This window comes from Enhydra lutris, unplaced genomic scaffold (genome assembly GCF_002288905.1).
Source record: "Enhydra lutris kenyoni isolate GAN:26980312 unplaced genomic scaffold, ASM228890v2 scaffoldscaffold10, whole genome shotgun sequence".
Taxonomy (NCBI): Eukaryota; Metazoa; Chordata; class Mammalia; order Carnivora; family Mustelidae; genus Enhydra; species Enhydra lutris.
In genome coordinates, this window is record NW_019154094.1 from 450408 (window position 1) to 468015 (window position 17608).

At 53.0% G+C, this 17608-nt stretch overlaps 2 protein-coding genes across 3 annotated transcripts; both read left to right on the plus strand.

Moving 5' to 3' along the window:
* Positions 1–843: 843 nt before the first annotated feature.
* Positions 844–1794, plus strand: LOC111144345 (olfactory receptor 1I1). Its single transcript, XM_022498603.1, has one exon. The coding sequence runs from the start codon at positions 844–846 to the stop codon at positions 1792–1794; it is 951 nt and encodes a 316-aa protein (XP_022354311.1).
* Positions 1795–10768: 8974 nt separating this feature from the next.
* LOC111143982 (synapse defective Rho GTPase homolog 1) lies at positions 10769–17590 on the plus strand. 2 transcript variants are annotated; one of them, XM_022498038.1, is made up of 9 exons: positions 10769–10856; positions 10976–10982; positions 12671–12804; positions 12906–13550; positions 13704–13918; positions 14539–14665; positions 14876–15036; positions 15622–15847; positions 16200–17590. In XM_022498038.1, the coding sequence occupies exons 1-9, from the start codon at positions 10769–10771 to the stop codon at positions 16595–16597; spliced, it is 2001 nt and encodes a 666-aa protein (XP_022353746.1). In that variant the 3' UTR covers positions 16598–17590. The 2 variants fall into 2 exon arrangements, with proteins under 2 accessions (XP_022353746.1, XP_022353745.1); XM_022498037.1 differs by lacking the exon at positions 10976–10982 and having other exon boundaries at positions 12463–12804.
* Positions 17591–17608: the final 18 nt, after the last annotated feature.

The window sequence follows — 17608 nt, forward strand, 5'->3', positions numbered from 1 at the left end:
TAAATGCTGTTTGACATTCTATAACAATGTGTATTTTCCTGAGGATACAAAAGTATTCCAACTTCTAGTGACAGCCTCTCTAGAACATAAGAAAGTATAAAATTTTTTTTGTCCTGCAAAACTACTACTAATGACAAAATGTACTTCCAAAAGACCATTAGCTTCAGACCTCCAGATATTCTTTTTTACCATGAAAGTTTTCTTTAAAATCTCCATTTAACCAGCTTTCTGGGTTCATCCGTGGTCATGGTCTCTGTGTCCTCCCAAACATATACTGGGTGCTGTCTCACAAAGGATGAGAGTGGGTTTACTGTAGTGATGACGTGGTAGAAGATCATAAATGCCCCCAAATAAATTTGGCCATCACTGGAAACAGAGGAGAAGTGTTATCTGTCCTTGTATCCTTGGTCATTAACCTGAAACAGATGCAAAAATTGTGTCATGTGAAGGAAGGATGAAATGGAAGGAGGGGAGGAAAGAGGGGATAAAGGGAAAGGAAGACAAGGAAGAAAAGAGGCTGATAAGATTCCCTCTCCCTGTAGTGGATTTCAGTTTAGGTTTGATCCAGCTTAATTTTGTTTTCTACGAAGCATTACTCCACTAAAAACACAAAGCTGTTTATGGGCAAATGTCTAAGTTCTCTCTAAACACATGAGTTCTGTTTTTGAGATGCTAACTATCTCAGGCGTGGATGGGTTTGTTGGAGAAAAACAGAAACCCGTTGGATCTTCACAGAACTTCAATCTCGATGGGGAGCCAGGACAGGAACTCCATCTCTGACTCCCAGCTTTACATTGCTTTCCTCTCCCCTTTTATTTCTTTTACAGTAGACACAGGTTGTCCATGGAACCAAAACACCAAAAAAATCGAACAACAATCTCAGAATTCCTCCTTTTGGGACTCACAGAAAAGCCAGAGCATCAGACTCTCCTCTTTGGGCTGTTCCTCTCTGTGTACCTGGTCACCATCTTTGGGAACCTGCTCATCGTCCTGGCCATCATCACAGATGTCCACCTCCACACGCCCATGTACTTCTTCCTCTCCAACCTGTCCCTCGTCGATACCTTCTTTTCTTCCACCACTGTCCCCAAGATGCTGGTGAACCTTTGGACCCAGAACCAGGCCATCTCCTTTGTGGGCTGCCTTGCTCAGATGTACACCTTCCACCTGTTCGGGACCATGGACAGCTTCCTCCTGGCTGCGATGGCCATTGACCGCTTTGTGGCCGTTGTCTATCCTCTACGCTACTCAGTCATCATGAGCCCTTGTGTCTGTGGGTTGCTGTTGGGGGGCCCATGGCTGATCACCAATCTCCAGTCACTTGTCCACACCTGCCTCATGGCTCAGCTGACTTTCTGTGCTGGCTCCAAAATCCCCCACTTCTTCTGTGATCTCATGCCCCTGTTGAAGCTCTCCTGCTCTGATACCCACACCAATGAGCTGGTGATTTTTGCTTTTGGCATCATCATGGGCATCAGCCCCTTCTTGTGCATCCTTCTCTCTTACACCTGCATTTTCTGGGCAGTCTTCAAGATCCCTTCTGCTCAGGGCAAGTGGAAAGCCTTCTCCACTTGTGGCTCACACCTCACCGTGGTATCACTGTTCTATGGCGCCATCTTTGCCGTGTACTTGCAGCCCACATCTCCTGCCTCCTCCCAGAAGGACAAGGCAGCTGCCCTGATGTGTGGGGTGGTCATCCCCATGCTGAACCCCTTTATATACAGCCTAAGGAACAAGGACATGAAGACAGCCCTGAAGAAGCTCGTCAGCAAAGCAGTCTCCTCTCAGTCCTAGTGTAGAACAGTTGTTGGGCATTCAGCTTGTTCCATAACCAATGTTGGGTGGTGAGAACACAGAGATACATCCCATCCCTGCCCTCAGGGCATTCAGAATTGAGTGGGGGATAGACATGTGTCATTATGGCCCAACGTGGTAAATGTGTCACAAAAATGAATGAAAACCTTTGGGAACTCAAAGGGAGAGCTGTGCATTTTCCCCATGAAGATCAAAAGACTTCAAAGAACTCTTAAATTGGTCCTCTTTGGGGTATTGGGCTTATGGGATTGCTACCTGGGTTAATACAGTTGAACAAAAATTGGCTACACCATTTTTCCTTTTTTTGGCTACACCATTTTTTTTTTTAAGATTTATTTATTTAGGGGCGCCTGGGTGGCTCAGTGGGTTAAAGCCTCTGCCTTCGGCTCAGGTCATGATCCCAGGGTCCTGGGATCTAGCCCCACATCGGGCTCTCTGCTCAGCGGGGAGCCTGCTTCCTCTTCTCTCTCTGCCTCTCTACCTACTTGTGATCTCTATCTGTCAAATGAATAAATTTAAAAAAAAAAAGATTTATTTATTTATTTATTTGACAGACAGAGATCACAAGTAGGCAGAGAGGCAAGCGAGGGGGGCTGGGAAGCAGGCTCCCCGTTGAGCAGAGAGCCCAATTCGGGGCTCGATCCCAGGACCCTGAGATCATGACCTGAGCTGAAGGCAGAGGCTTAACCCACTGAGCCACCCAGGCACCCCTGGCTACACCATTTTAATTGATAAAGACAATACATATTAGCCAGTTACATCACCATGCTTCCTAAGTGACATGAAGAAGGAAAGTGAAAGTATCTGTTGAGATTAGCTCACTTATTATTTGCTTCAGCAGCCACCAGCCTTGTCTCAAAAGGACCTTGTGGCCACCTCTTGTGCTCATGACTTTGGGGATCTTTGTCATAATCGGGCCTCCCATGTGCACCTCCCCCACCTCCCATGCATTGGATGATAAGAGACAATGACATCTGGCTCCCGGGTATTGTGATTCAGGTTGGCGCTGAACCCTGCAATCTGCCTTTTTAACAGGCTCTCCAGGTGGCCCTGAGCAGGGAGTACACAGTCCTCTGTCTGAGGACACAAGCCCTGGACAAGCTGCAGAGTCCATGTGTTTCCTGTGATGTCCATCACCTGACTTCAAACCCAATCTAATTCTACAGGCACAATCAGAAACAAGCAGATAGGATGGGCTGGCAAGCATGGAAAGTTAGTGCTGGAAGGTGAATTGTGTCCTCCAAAAAAGATGTGTCAAAGTCTAACCCCCCAGGACCTGAGAATGTGACCTTACCTGAAAATAGGGTCTTTACAGAGGTAATCAATTTAAAAATGAGGTCATTAGGATGGGTCCTGATGCAATATGATTGCCAACCTTATCTAAAGGGAGAATTTGGACACAGAAGCACACACAGGGAGAAGGCCATGTGGAGATGGAGGCAGAGATGATGGTGATGGTTCTACAAGCCAAGGAATGCCAGAGAGTGCCAGCAAACCACCAGAAGCCAGGACAGAAGCATGGAGCAGATCCTCCCTCACAGTTCCCAGAAGGAACCAACCCTGCTAATACCTGATCTCTGACTTCTGGCCCCCAGAACCATGAGACAATAAATCTCTCATCCGGTTTGTGGTCTTTTGTTATGGCAGTCCTAGCAAATGAGCACAGTGAGTTTAGGAAGGCCAGGCATCATGCAAAGACCACACCCAGATTCATCCCCTCAAGCCCATGACTCACTGCGTGTCTGGTTAAAAGTCTGGGTTACATCTGCAGGAAAAGATGAAGGATTTAAGTTGTATGGATTCATTTTCTGGGTCTCAATGTGATGACAATAATGAGATTTATTGCATGCTGGGTAGAGTGCTAGCCCTTGGAAACAACAACCCTACAAGGTAGGTGATGAAAGTTCTTAGTTTACAGATAAGGAAGCTGAGGTTTGCAAAATGAAGCTGCCAAAGTTCAAACACAGGACCCATCCCAAAGGCCCAGATCTTAACATTATATGATACTGACTAGAAGTTGGCATCTAGAGCAAGGATGTGTAAACTATGACCCTTGGGCCAAATCCGACCACAGCCTTTTTTGTATGGTCTGCGAGCTGAGGATTTTTTTTATATTTTTAAATAGTTGGGGGGGGGGGAGACTATTCTATGACAGATTAAAATTATATAAGATTCTAATTGTAGTGCTCACAAAGTTTTATGGGAACACACCCATGCCCATTAATTTATGTATCACCTACGGCTGCTTTCAAACTACAGGGCAGAGTTTAATAATCTTGACAGAGACTCTATGGTGCACAAAGCCTAAAATATTTACTGTCTGGCTATCTGCAGAAGGAGTTTACTGACCCCTTTTCAATAGAAAAAGTAGCAACTGACACTCAAGTAGATCCATGAACGAGAAGCATCAGCATCATAGGGATTTTGCTAGAAATGAAGACTCAGACACCATCCCAAACCACTGAATCATAATTTTAACAGCAACCCATAGGGCTTATATGAGCCTTAAAGTTTGGTGATCACAGAGATAGGTCGAGGATGGAAAGGAGGGTTATAGAGATGTGGGATCCAAATAGGCCTTCAGTTCAGAGATACAGGAGAACCGGATCTGGGGCATTTTTCCACAGACGTCTTCCAGTTCCCTGGCATAGACATGGTTCTGGAGAGGGAAGTCCAAGAACCACACCAAACGCTTTGAAAGAATTGAAGCTGCAACTTGAGGACATGGCCACCAGGTGGCGACAGTGCTGTTTCACAACTTGGATTTAAAGCGGCTCTTTCATAAGGAATAACACAGAGGACATTGGATGAAGGAGAGAAGTGAGTTAGGGGAAATCGGAGGGGGAGAGGAACCATGAGAGACTGTGGACTCTGAGAAGCAAACTGAGGGTTTTGGAAAGGAGGGGGGTGAGGAGATGGGTGGTCCTGGTGGTGGGTACTAAGGAGGGCAGGTATCACATGGAGCACTGGATGTGGTGCATAAACAATGAATCTTGGAACACTGAAAAAATAAAATTAAATTTTTAAAAAAAATTTTTAATGAAAAAATAAATAAAGCTGTTCTTTTTCAGAAGCATTTATCTTGGCTGTAAACTGCCCCAGTTCCCCTACCTCAGGTGCAATCATCCCCTGGGAGGGAGAGCATGTGCAAAGTTCCCGTGGTGGGACAGAGCCTGGGTTGTTCAGAGAAATCACAGAGAGGTGTGTCTCCAGCCCACAGCGAGGGGAGTGGGGTGTGTGGGAGTCTGTGGAGGACAGTGGGGTCAGTCACCATGGGGCTTGGTCCACAGGGCAGAGGGGGACCATGATATTAAGCAGGGATGTAGGGAGGGCCCATGTTTCAGAATTAATCCACTGATGAGTCATCCCATGGTTTGGGGGTCAGAAACCTTCTATAAATGGCCAGATAGTAATTATCAGCTTTAGAGATCATACAGCTTGTTATAATGACTCATCTCTGCTGTTCCAACGTGGAAGTCACCATAAACAATACATCAAAGAGTAGAAACTGAAACTTGAATTTCATAACATTGTACATGTGATGAAATAGTCTTTTTTTTTTACTCTTGCAAAAAAAAAATGGGTTGACATCATCAAAATGATTCAGAAAGATTCTCAGTGTATATCTACCTTCTGTGTGCTTCTCTCCTGCAAATTGTAGTGACAAAATAGAACACGTGCCTTCCTTTTTTTTTTTTTTTTAAGAAAGTAAAATATATTGCAGAAATGGATCTGGCTCTTTGGGTTTTAGTGACTGGCCTATGTTCACTCCTTTTTTCTCCTCGCCCCAGAAATCCTCCCACATGGGTTCCCAAATATCTCAACTACCAAAATATTTCAACTGTCACCCATAAAGAGGAAATCAGGAGGAAGTTTCCACCTTCTGTATCTGTTGGCTGGGCTCCAGGATCACAGGGAAAAAACTAATTAATCTGAGAGTTAGAAAATTCTGTCTTGAATCTGCCATCCAGTGTGAGCTTTCTAACATTACATATTACTGGACGCATTAATCCTATGGTTACCACTAAGGCTCCCTTCATGGACACTAGGTTTGAAGTTTTAATTATCAAAGTTATCAAAAGTAGTTCATGAAATGTTTTCTTTTGATTTGTTTCCAACCATTTTAAAATTTTTTAAAAAGGTCATAGTTCAAGAGCCAGATTTGGCCCACAGGCTCTATTTTGCAAATCCTGGTCCACATGAATGGGAGTGACAAGAAGCAGAGAGACCAACAAGAAACAAACAGTGAGAGGTGAAATGGGCTGAATCCTAGGACCAGAAAATGAAAGGATGGATGGTGCCACAGGACATTTGCATAGCTAATGTCTCCTCAGCTTTGAGATTTCAAGGCAAACCCCACTTCCTCAGGGAAGCCTCTCACCCACTCTCTACCCCAGCTATATCAGGTGCCCAAATACATTCAGTAGTCCTTATTTTTCTCATCACATTTGTGGTTTTATATTCATTCGTGTGATTCTCTGGTGAATGTCTATTTCACCCACTTAACTATGAGCTGAGAGCTGAGAAACCATATTTTCTTGCTTTATCTTGCCCAAACCCAGACAGCAGCCACTCAAAATATAGTTGTTGACTGAGCAAATGAATGAATGAACAAATGAATGGATGAAGAAAGGAATGGATGGGGAGGCAATGCAATGACAAGACTCTAGGAGGTAGGCCGGGTTGGAACAGAGACATCTAACAGTCAAGGTTAAGTTGCTGTGATATGCAATGAAAACTCTCCCTCCACTCCCCCAACCTCAGTAAAATCTGTCACACAACTGGGAACCCTGGCGAAATCAAGGCAAGAAGCCCATGCACCCCATCCTAGAAACCAGGAAGAGCAAGCTCACCATGAAGCTATTTAATTCAGCAATAACAGAAGTCCATGAGTAAACAATCATCTAGTAATTCTCCAACATCTCAGCAAGGTGTTGGAAGGGGCTTGAGCCCATTTATCTGAGTCTGAAGGAGCAGAATGACCCCGGTCAATATTAGAGCACAATAACACTTTTTTCTCCATACATGGGATTCTGTTGGGTGATTCAAAGCAATTTTGGAGACTCAAACACTGAGACTCAAAGAAGGAAAGTAACTGTCCCGATGTCATATGCTAGATAAGGGCAGAGGAAGTATTCCAATGCAGTGTGGTGTGACCCAAAAACCTGAACCTTCCCTCCACCATGCCGAATGGCCTCCCAGGTGAGTGACTTGCCCAAGGTCATGCTGCAGCCCCATGTGGGACTCTGGGAGGCAAAAGGTAGATCAGCAGGTGGGAAAGAAAGGCACTTCCGGCAAGGCATGTCTGTGTAAGTGAAGTCAAACCCAGAGACCTCAGAGAGAGGAGGAAGGAGCTAAGAAATGACATGGGGTCTCTGCCTGGTCCTTCCCACCCTGGGCCATTTGCCCCAGCCCATGGGTTGGCCACCCCTCTCCAAATTGCCTCCCCTTTCTCTGGGACAACTAGAGGTCCTGCAAGCTGAACACCATGGCAGCTCTTGGCATGGCTCCTGGTGACCAGTTGCTGAAGGTGTCCTGGGCATGTGCAGGGGGCTGGCCAGCAGGAGAGCCCAGCAGACCTGCAGCTGATGGAAGGAGGGCACTGCAAGGGCGGCTAGGGGCTCTGCTGCCCCTGGGCTTCAGCTCCATGGGTGGCCTGCTGGCTTTGCCAAGGGCCACTGGGGGGCTCTGGCCCAGATAAGCTGCCCCACTAAATGCCTGCAAGGTGACACCATATCTCACCTCAGGAAGCTGCCTCATGGTGACTTGGCCACCTCTCCCCCTCTAGCTGCTCAATGCTACCCTGGTGGACATCTCTGGGCAAGCACCTCTTCCCTGGATTCTTTAAGGACGGACTCCCAGCCAGGCAAGTGCCTCTTCACCCTGGAAGGTACCTGACACAGGTGAGCCTCAGGCACAGGGACAACATGAAGTGACAAAAGTGAGTGGGGGAAATCTGGGAGACTGCTCCCCATGATCTTCTTCATCTTGCATTCCCAGGAACTAAGGATTCCAGGGAGATGGCAGACAGGAGGCTTAGCCCACAGATACATGCCCTGCCTCCATCATTCCCACTCCCACAGTCTTGGTAACAGGGGGAGTTTTCTTCCTTTTGTATGTACAAGGAAACTGAGGGCTAGAAAGAAGGTCTGCATTTGGGGTCCTCTAAAAGCTGACCCTGAGACAAGGATTCAAGTGCAGGGAGTTTATTTGGGAAGTGATCCAGGAAATGCTGGAAGGCAGAGGGAGGTGGGGGGGAGGCAGTGCAGAAGTGAGAAACAGAAGGGAAGGAAGTCAGTAAAAAGTGTACTGACATTCAAGTTTCCAGTGTGGGGAGCTGGAGCTCGGTCCCATGGGGACCTGTAAGGGTTGATGTGGGACATGAACCTTCAGTCATCCCACATGAGGGGTGAGGGGGCTAGGATATATATCCACACACTGTCTGCCACAGATGTGCAGAGCTCTGCTCAAACCTCACCAGCACCCTCCACCTGCACTTCTTCTTTCAACAAATCCCCATTTTTCTGAGGGCTGGATTTATCCATCAGGCACCATAAATACAGCACATCATGTCTGCAGCCAGTGAGAACACTGGGGGGAAAGAGAATACACACACACGCTCTTAAATCCCAACAGCAACTACCAAAAGCCCGCCTACACAGAATGTGAAACTCAGTATTCATAACCATTTTATTAACACTTACCAAGAATTTCTGGTTGCTGAGAAAGAATCATAGCCAACTGTGAATTAAATGAGCTAAATAATGAGCCAAATAAATGCAACAGGAAAAGCAGAGAAACAACGTCAAAAGTGTTTACCAAGAATGAATAAGTAAATATGGATATGCTGTGTGAGTGGGTTTTAGTCATTTGATGTGATATGGGTGGGACCAAGGGCTGCTCTCATCCCCATGTCAGCCTCCAGCTTCTCTGAAGTACTGGCATACCCTGAGGGGTCCCCCTCTCCTGTCCCCGCTTCCTGGGACTTGTGAACAGATGTTGTCTTGACCCTGACCTCTCCCCCACTGTCAGTAGCTACCTCAAAGACTCCTGGGGTGCATCCCACCACTCTTCAGCATGTCTCCTGCCAAACACACATCCAAGAAAAATGAGCAGAATCTGAGAGACCCATGGAACACTGATAAGCCTACAAACATATGTATAATGGGAGTCCCAAAAGGAGAGAAGAGAAAGGGATAGAAAAAATAGTTGAAGAAATAATGGCCCAAGAAAACCTCCCAGAGTGGATGAAAGATATGAATCTGCACATCCAACTAGCTCAACAAACTCCAAGTAGAATAAACAGAAAGATCCACTTTGAGACACAAAATTAGCAAACACACACAACTACTCTATGCAAGCCGCTTGGCCACCCACTCCTAGCCAGGCCTCTGGCACCCGGCACCTGATCTCCTACCTGAACACTCAGCAGTGAACAAGACAGACATGCATATGGTGGAGTCCCCATTTCAACAAGGACACAGATAAACTAGAACAAACACTGAAGCTATTCATTTCAATCTGTGACAGTGTTCAAAGAAATGAAACACAATGAGGTGATAATGAATGGACAGGGGTGGGGACTCAAGGAGGACTCAAAAAGGGGGTGCTTTTGGAACTAAACGATGAGAAAGAGGCAAATTCAGAAGAACCAGGGCTCCCCAGACAGAGGAGACTACATGTGCAAAGGGCCTGGTACACATACAGTTTGATGTAAAGGAGGACCAGAGAGGAGGAGATGGTGAGCAATGGGGACAACAAAGGAGATGAGGCCAGAAATCTTACTGGAAATCTGAATTTTATTCTAGGTGGGGTGAGCAGTCATGGAAAGACTCTCCAGCAAGGGTGTGTCATAATCTGACTTCGGTTTTTAAATCCACTCTGGAGAACAGAATGTAGGACTGAAGCAGGTTAAATTTTCCAAGATGACCACAATATCTCCCATCCCACATTCTCTTCACAAGGTCACCTTGACATAAGGCCTACTGAGCAGGTGGGGTCTATGTCGCCTCCTCTTGAATCTGATGCCAGAAGTGACACAACATGACACCCAAGGCTGGGTTAGGAAATGTAATGCAGATTTGGTCTTGTTGATTTTGGAGTCCTGGAAACCCAACCCTCCTGACAAATGCTGGTAGGAAGCCCAGGCCAGAGGGAGAGGCCCATGTAGCTGTCCTGGTCCACAGCACGTAAGAGGTCCCAGCCCTCAGCTGTGATAGGTTGCAAGCCCTGTGAGTGAACATGCTTGCAGATGATTCCAGTCCCCCATTGCTGAGTTACCCCTAAACCTCAAAGCCTCTCCTACCAAGGAGTAGAAATGATCAATGTCAGCTCTGCCCTGCCCAAATTCCTTACCCACAGCATCTGCAGCATCATAAAATGGCTTCTACACCACTAGTTTGGAGATGGTCTGTTAAACATCTGTAGTAACTGAAATTGGGGGATGGGAAAATTGGGAGCCACCCAAGTGGCGTCCAGGAGACTAAAGAAGAGGAGGTGTCATGGAACAAAGGGAGTGAGGCCAGGGCTTGCTCCAGGCTGGAGCAGTACATGGGGGAAAGAGGTGGAAAGAGGTGGAAATAGGTGCAGGATGCGTTCTGAAAGTAAATCCAAGAGAACGTGCTGTGTTCGATTACCAAAGGAGAGTGGGTAAGAGGGAAGACAGGGCTCAGGAGTGTGCCACGATATTTACAGTTGGAGCCAGCAAGGCAGCCTAGAGCCCCCATCTCCTCCCCACCCGGCCAAGGCAACTACATATCCCAGCATCGCTCGCTCGAGCCGCGGGAAGGGGAAAAAAAAAAGTTTGGGCCAAGCATTCCCGGAATGCGCTTCCTGCTGGCGCGAAGCAAGGGGGGTGGGGGTGGGGGGGTAGGCGGGGAGGCCGGGGCGGGGAGGGCGGGGGGCGGCGCGGCCGGAGCCCGGGGCGCGCACTCGGCCCGGCCCGGGCCCCAGCATGGCCGAGCCGCTGCTCAGGAAAACCTTCTCCCGCCTGCGGGGCCGGGAAAAACTTCCCCGGAAAAAGTCGGACGCGAAGGAGCGCGGTGAGCAGAGGAGGCGGCGGAGGAGGGGGCGCCGAACCCCGCCCCGGCCGGGAGATGGTCCCGGAGCCCCAAGGCGCGGACGACTAGGGGGTGGGGGGAGCCCCGCGGAGCCCCCTGAGGCCCCGGGTGGGGAACCGAGAGCGGGCAGGGGTCCTGGCAGGAAGGGGCTGGGCAGGGGGCAGAGGGGGCGCGAACCGTTATGTGTGCCTGACCTGGGATGCCAGCGCTGCGGGCTCCTTGCGAGGCCCGGGAGGGGGCCTCGCCCCTGACAGGAAATGGGCCCGAGACCGAGCGCCTGGAGGGCGGAGGGGAGGAAGAGTTGGGAAACTGGCAAACGGGCCCAGTCAGGCCAGGCTGGGACACCCTGAACCCTGGAGACCCGGGATGGAAGATGGGTAGCCACCTCCTGCAGAGGAGGGAGAGAGGCAGCGCATCAGCCACAGTGGCCACCCCCTAAACCTCCTATAAACCAGTGACTGCAGTTGCGCCCACCTTAGGCAGCCCTAGGATATTGTCCCTTTTAGATGGGAGGGGAAACTGAGGCACGGAACAGTTGGGTCATTTGTCCAGAGCCATTGAAGTGACTTAAACAGCTCTTTGGACATGCTACTAATACAGACCCGCTGAGACAGGGTCAAGGGCATTGGAAATCAGAGTTGACCAGATGAGAGAGTCCACCAGCAAACAAGACAAGACCTTAAGGAACTGGGAGCTGCCTGGGACAGAAAGTCCCAGGAAGGAAGGAGTTAAAGGAGGGAGGCCTGATGACTCCAGGATCTGACCTTTCTCCCACCCCCCACCCCCCACCCCCATCCCTTCCCAAAGATTCCCAAGTTTCCTAGAGCAGAGAGAAGGGACAGGGGTGCCCACGCACAAACACAGACAGGAAACAGCCCAGGATGTCAGAGAAGGGAGGATGGAGCAAAGGGGAGGCCCCAAGGCATTGACCATGGGGATCTGGACTGGGCTGAGACACAGGGCTCACTCCAGGGTGGGGGCAGAGCCTGGAAGACAGGCAAGGGGTGGGCGGTGGGGGGAGCGCTATAGAAAGGGAGGGCTAAGGGAGGCCCGAGCACTAGTTGTCTTCCGAAAGGAGCAAGGCAGCCTTCACTGTGGGTTACATTCTTGACCATAACTTGGACACCTGAGAAGCAGTCCCCACACCAAGCTCTCTGATACCTCCCTGGAGGAGGGCATTGACCCCCCCCCCCCCATTTCACAGGAGGACACTGAGCTTCAAAGATGGAAAGCAACTTCCCCAAAGCCACCCAGTAAGAAGGGACAGGGGCAGAGCTCCATGCCAGGGGTGGGAGGCAGAGTTGAGAATGCGGGGCCCAGGTCTGGAGAAACCCCACTGGACCCCTGAGGCTGAAGGGCAGAGGAACACCGTTTGGGACCCCCAGGGACGAAGTGGGGGCAGGCTGTAAGCTGGCAACCAATGAGATTGCTGGCCTGCCCCCGCCCATTCCAAACAAACATGTGGAGTGAGTGCCAGTACTGTGTGCACCCCAGCCATGGTCCCTGCTGGGGAAAGAGCCAGCAGGCTGGGGCTGCACTGGGGGCAGCAGAGGGGTAGCTGGGTCTCACTCCCCTTGCTCTCTGCCAGGCCGCCCAGCCCAGCGCCCGGAGCCCAATCCTCCAGAGCCAGAGCCCCAGGCCCCTGAAGGATCCCAGGCTGGAGCAGAGGGGCCCCCAAGCCCTGAGGCATCTCGGAGCCCAGCTCGGGGGGCCTACCTGCAGAGCCTGGAGCCCAGCAGTCGACGATGGGTGCTGGGTGGGGCCAAGCCACCGGAAGAGGCTGCTTTGGGGCCCAGAGCACCTGGCAGCGGGGAGCCCGCAGGTGAGATCTGGTACAACCCTATCCCCGAGGAAGACTCCAGACCCCTGGCACCAGAGCCCCTGGGACCACAACCAGGCTCAGCTGAGCCAGAGGGCCCAGCCTCACAAGGTGAGCACAAGCCTCATTCCTCCAGCTCCCTACGATGACCACAAGCCTCACCCCTATCCCAAGCCCAGGCTTCTGAACTCTGAGATCTGCTATTTCTACAGGCGCAGCCCCTGCGAGCCCCCCAACCAAAGCCTCCCGCACAAAGTCCCCTGGCCCAGCTCGGCGCCTCTCCATGAAGATGAAGAAGCTGCCTGACCTGCGGCGGCGACTGAGCCTGCGGGGCACCCGGGCTGGCCGAGAGCGTGAGCGGGCCGCCCCCGAGGGCTCCGTCATCAGTCGTTACCACCTGGACAGCAGTGTGGGGACCCCGGGACGGGCAGCAGGGGCTGGGGCCACAAGGGGCCCTCGGGCCGGTTACCTCAGTGATGGGGACTCACCGGAGCGCCCAGCAGGGCCCCCATCACCCACTGCCTTCCGGCCCTATGAGGTGGGCCCATCAGCCCGAGCACCCCCCGCCGCACTCTGGGGCCGCCTCAGCCTGCACTTGTATGGGCTGGGGGGTCTGCGGCCAACACCCGGGGCCAGCCCAAGAGACCTCTGCTGCCTACTGCAGGTGGATGGGGTGGCCCGGGCCCGAACGGGGCCACTGAGAGGGGGGCCAGACTTCCTGCGGCTGGATCACACCTTCCACCTGGAACTTGAGGCTGCCCGGCTACTGCGGGCCCTGGTGCTGGCGTGGGACCCTGGTGTCCGGCGGCACCGGCCCTGCGCCCAGGGCACTGTGCTGCTACCCACAGTCTTCCGAGGTAGGATACCTGGCTGCAAGGGAAGAGCGGTTGGCACAGGATTCAGCTCTGCCTTTCCCCCCAGAGTGTCCAGGGTGGGGGTGTGGCTCAGAGCAGGGGGCCAGGGCATAGGAGCCTGGCGGCCAGACCCCACAGATGCCCTTGTGTCTTCAGGGTGCCAGGCCCAGCAACTGGCCGTGCGCCTGGAGCCTCAGGGGCTGTTGTATGCCAAGCTGACCCTGTCAGAGCAGCAGGAAGCACCAGGCACAACTGAGCCCCGAGTCTTTGGGCTGCCCCTGCCACTGCTGGTGGAGCGAGAAAACCCCCCGGGCCAGGTGCCCCTCATCATCCAGAAGTGCGTTGGGCAGATCGAGCGCCGAGGGCTGCGGGTGAGCCCCCTGCCCCGTCCCAGCTGGCCCTCAGACCTACAGCCCAGGACACCCAGCATACAGAGGCCAGGCCTTCCACACGAATATACCCTGCCTGGGACACTCCTAGGTCCAATCCCAGCTTCGACAAGGGCAGGAGGCTTCTGTAGACCACAGCACCCAGCCCAGAACCCATGGGTCATCCATCCATTTAGTAATACATGGTCCCAGACCTACTGGAGCTCAGAATCTGATGGAAGAAAAGACATGAATCCAGTAACTCACAAGTGTAAAACTGGCTGGGACAAGACTGAGGCTGGGAGAGCTTGAAGCAGGACTTGATGCTGGTTGGAGTAGTCAGAAAGGGCTTCCCAGAGGAGGTGACAAGTGAGCTGAGAAGGAGGGTGGTGGCAGGACAAATGATCCAAGCAGAGGGTTTACGGGGCCAGGTTGTTCAGGCAGCCAGGTGGGGACCCCCATGATAGGTGTCAGAAGAGCAGGAAGGCATCTGGGGAAGCCACAGCCAGCCCCCCAACCCCTCAGCCCACTGCCACCCTCACCCAAACCTCCAACCCCACCCCACCCGGCCCCGATCAGTCTGTAGCACTGGCAAGAATATCTCTCTCTGTCCCCACCCCCAGGTGGTGGGGCTGTACCGTCTGTGTGGCTCGGCAGCCGTGAAGAAAGAGCTTCGGGATGCCTTTGAGCGGGACAGTGCAGCCGTCTGCCTCTCTGAGGACCTGTATCCTGATATCAATGTCATCACTGGTCAGCAAGCCCCTTCTGTCCCCTGCCTGCTCCCTGTTGAAACTTCACCTCAAGGGAGTCCCTGTGGTCCCTCTGGGACATCACCCTTTCTGTCTAGCTTTGTTTTCACTTTCCTGTGCCTGTCCTCCTCTTCCGCCTCCCAGCCCCAGCTGGCCCTTCCAGCCTCAGAAGCCAGGGGTGCCCTGACCAGAGTGGGCCCTGTGTCCACAGGCATCCTCAAGGATTATCTTCGGGAGTTGCCCACCCCACTCATCACCCAGCCCCTCTATCAGGTGGTGCTGGAGGCCATGGCCCAAGGACCCCCAAGCAGGGCACCTTCCAGCACTGAGGGCACCCGTGGGCTCCTCAACTGCCTGCCAGATGTGGAGAGGGTGAGTTGGGTCTGGTGGGAGAGGGCAGGACTGAATGAGCTGACATCGGGAGAGTGTTTCACCCTCACTGAGCCCATGGTGTACACTGTCACAAGCCTAGAAAGTAGGTGCTATTAGCATCCCCACTTCATAGCTATGGAAACCTAGGCCCAGAGCAGTTAAGTGAGTTGCCCAAGGTTGCACAGCCAGGAGATCACAAAAATGCAGGCTCTGAATACAGGTCTGTAAACCTACCACCAGGGAGGTTCTGGCTGTGGGATTCTGGAGAAGTCCTGACCCTCTGTGCCTCAATATCCTCATAGGGTATAAACCCTAAAACAGGATTAATGCTAGCCCTGCCTAACAGACAGTGGGGAGGGTTCAAATCCAAGCTCTGCCATTCCAAAGCTAGGATGCCTTTGTCTTCAGTCTCCCCTCCAGCAAAATAGATCATAATACTAATATCAAAGCCTGAGCTCAGCCATCAACCAGCTATGAAATCTCGAGTTTCCCCACTCTCAAGACTAAGGGCCGCCTTAGCCTCCCTTCAGGTTTGACAGGGGACCAGCTTCACCCGCTTCATGATTCCCAACCGTCTTCTCTCAGGCCACGCTGACGCTTCTGCTGGACCATCTGCGCCTCGTCTCCTCCTTCCACGCCCACAACCGCATGACCCCGCAGAACCTGGCCGTGTGCTTCGGTCCCGTGCTGCTGCCGGCGCGCCAGGCACCTGCCAGGCCCCGCATCCGCAGCTCTGGCCCCGGCCTAACCAACGCAGTGGACTTCAAGCGCCACATCGAGGTGCTGCACTACCTGCTGCAGGCCTGGCCAGGTGAGCCCGCCCCTGGCCCGCGCCGCCAATCCAGGCCAGGCCGCCGCAAGGATGCTTTCCGGGCGACCAATCAGAGTCCCGGATTTCAGACGTGCCACGCCCCTCTCGCCTGGCCCCTTGCGTAAACGGTACCTGGTAGCCTCAGCAACCCGTTCAGATTGAGCCAATCCATGCTTGACGCGGTCAGAGACCCTGCCTCTCAACCTGCCCATCAGAGGGCCGGTTGCCAAAGCAACCAGTTCTAGCTCGGCCAGTGAAATCCCGATGCGGTCGCAGGTGCCGTCTCCCGCCGGGCCAATCAGGGGCCCGGTTAGCTAGGCGGCCAATCACGAGCCCCGCTCTTCCCCCGCAGATCCCCGCGGGGCCCCGGAGCCTCCCGACCTCGCCCCATACCTGCGGCCCAAACGGCAGCCGCCGCTGCACTTGCCGCTCTCCGGCCCCGAAGTGGTGGCGCGGCCCCGCGGCCGGGGCGGCCCCGAGAGCCCCCCGAGTAACCGCTACGCGGGCGACTGGAGCGTGTGCGGACGGGACTTCCTGCCGTGCGGGCGGGACTTTCTGTCCGGGCCGGACTACGACCACGTGACGGGCAGCTACAGCGAGGACGAGGAGGTGGGCGAGCCGGCGGGCGCCGCGGACTTCGAAGACGACTTCGAGGCACCCTTCAACCCGCACCTGAACCTCAAAGACTTCGACGCCCTCATCCTGGACCTGGAGCGAGAGCTCTCCAAGCAGATCAACGTGTGCCTCTGAGCCGGGCGGGGCGGGACCTCGGTCAAGAAGGGCCGGACTCCTGGCAGCTGAGGCGGTGCCCCGGCGACGGAGGGGGACCAGGGCCGCCCAGGCCACCGTCCCGGTTGCTGGGGATTTGCCTAGTGACCAGCCCATTGCTGAGAATCATTCCTCGTTTCCAGTGCCCAGTGGTGGGGCACTGGTTGCGAAGGCTGGGGACTGGGGACTTTCGGGACCAGCTGTTGGGGACATCTTTTCTGAGTACCAAGGGCTTCTTCCCTTGCTGCCAAAAGGCACTTCTCCCGCTTGCTGGCCTGGCCTCTCTTGCCCCCTCCCCCTTGGCCAGGGAAACACCAGTTACTGTGAGCATCACCCCAGGATGGTGAGAGGACACTGCCCCCACTTCCTTCTCCCCTGCCCCTCCGCCCCCCCCCCCCCTCCGTCCTCTTGCCGCTCCCCACCAAATCAGCATTAGCTTTAAGCACCACACTCTGCTTCTCCCTCCCCTGGAGGGTCCAAGGACTATCATGAGGTGCTATCTGAGGCAGGGTGAGGGGAAAGCCCCTATCTTGGGCTCTGGCTGGATAAGGGGAGCCAAGGGTCTTTAGAAAAAGAGCTGGTTTCCCCACCCTCTCTTCCAAGGAAAACCCCATGATTGCCTCAAACCAGGAAATGGAGATAGCAGAGTCTGGCCTTTCCCCTCCCCGGTTCTTTCTCCACATCCCTGAAAAAACTGAGCACTTACAAGACCTCCCTTTCGGAGGGGCCCCACCTGAAATGTCAGGCTGGGGGCACTTTGGTACGGAACATATTTATTGCCTCCGTGCGTGTGTGTCTGTATGTGAGGACTAGTGTGCATGGACACGTCTGGAGCAGGCGTATGAGGCTCTTTCACGGACCTCTAAGGGCAAAAGAATTTGCAGTGGCCAGGCACCCTGAAATCCCCAATAATGGAGCCTCAGTGGGTCTGAGTTCCAGCGGGAGAGTAGGCCCCCTCCTGTCTCCCCCTTTCCCTCACTTCCATCTTTGTGG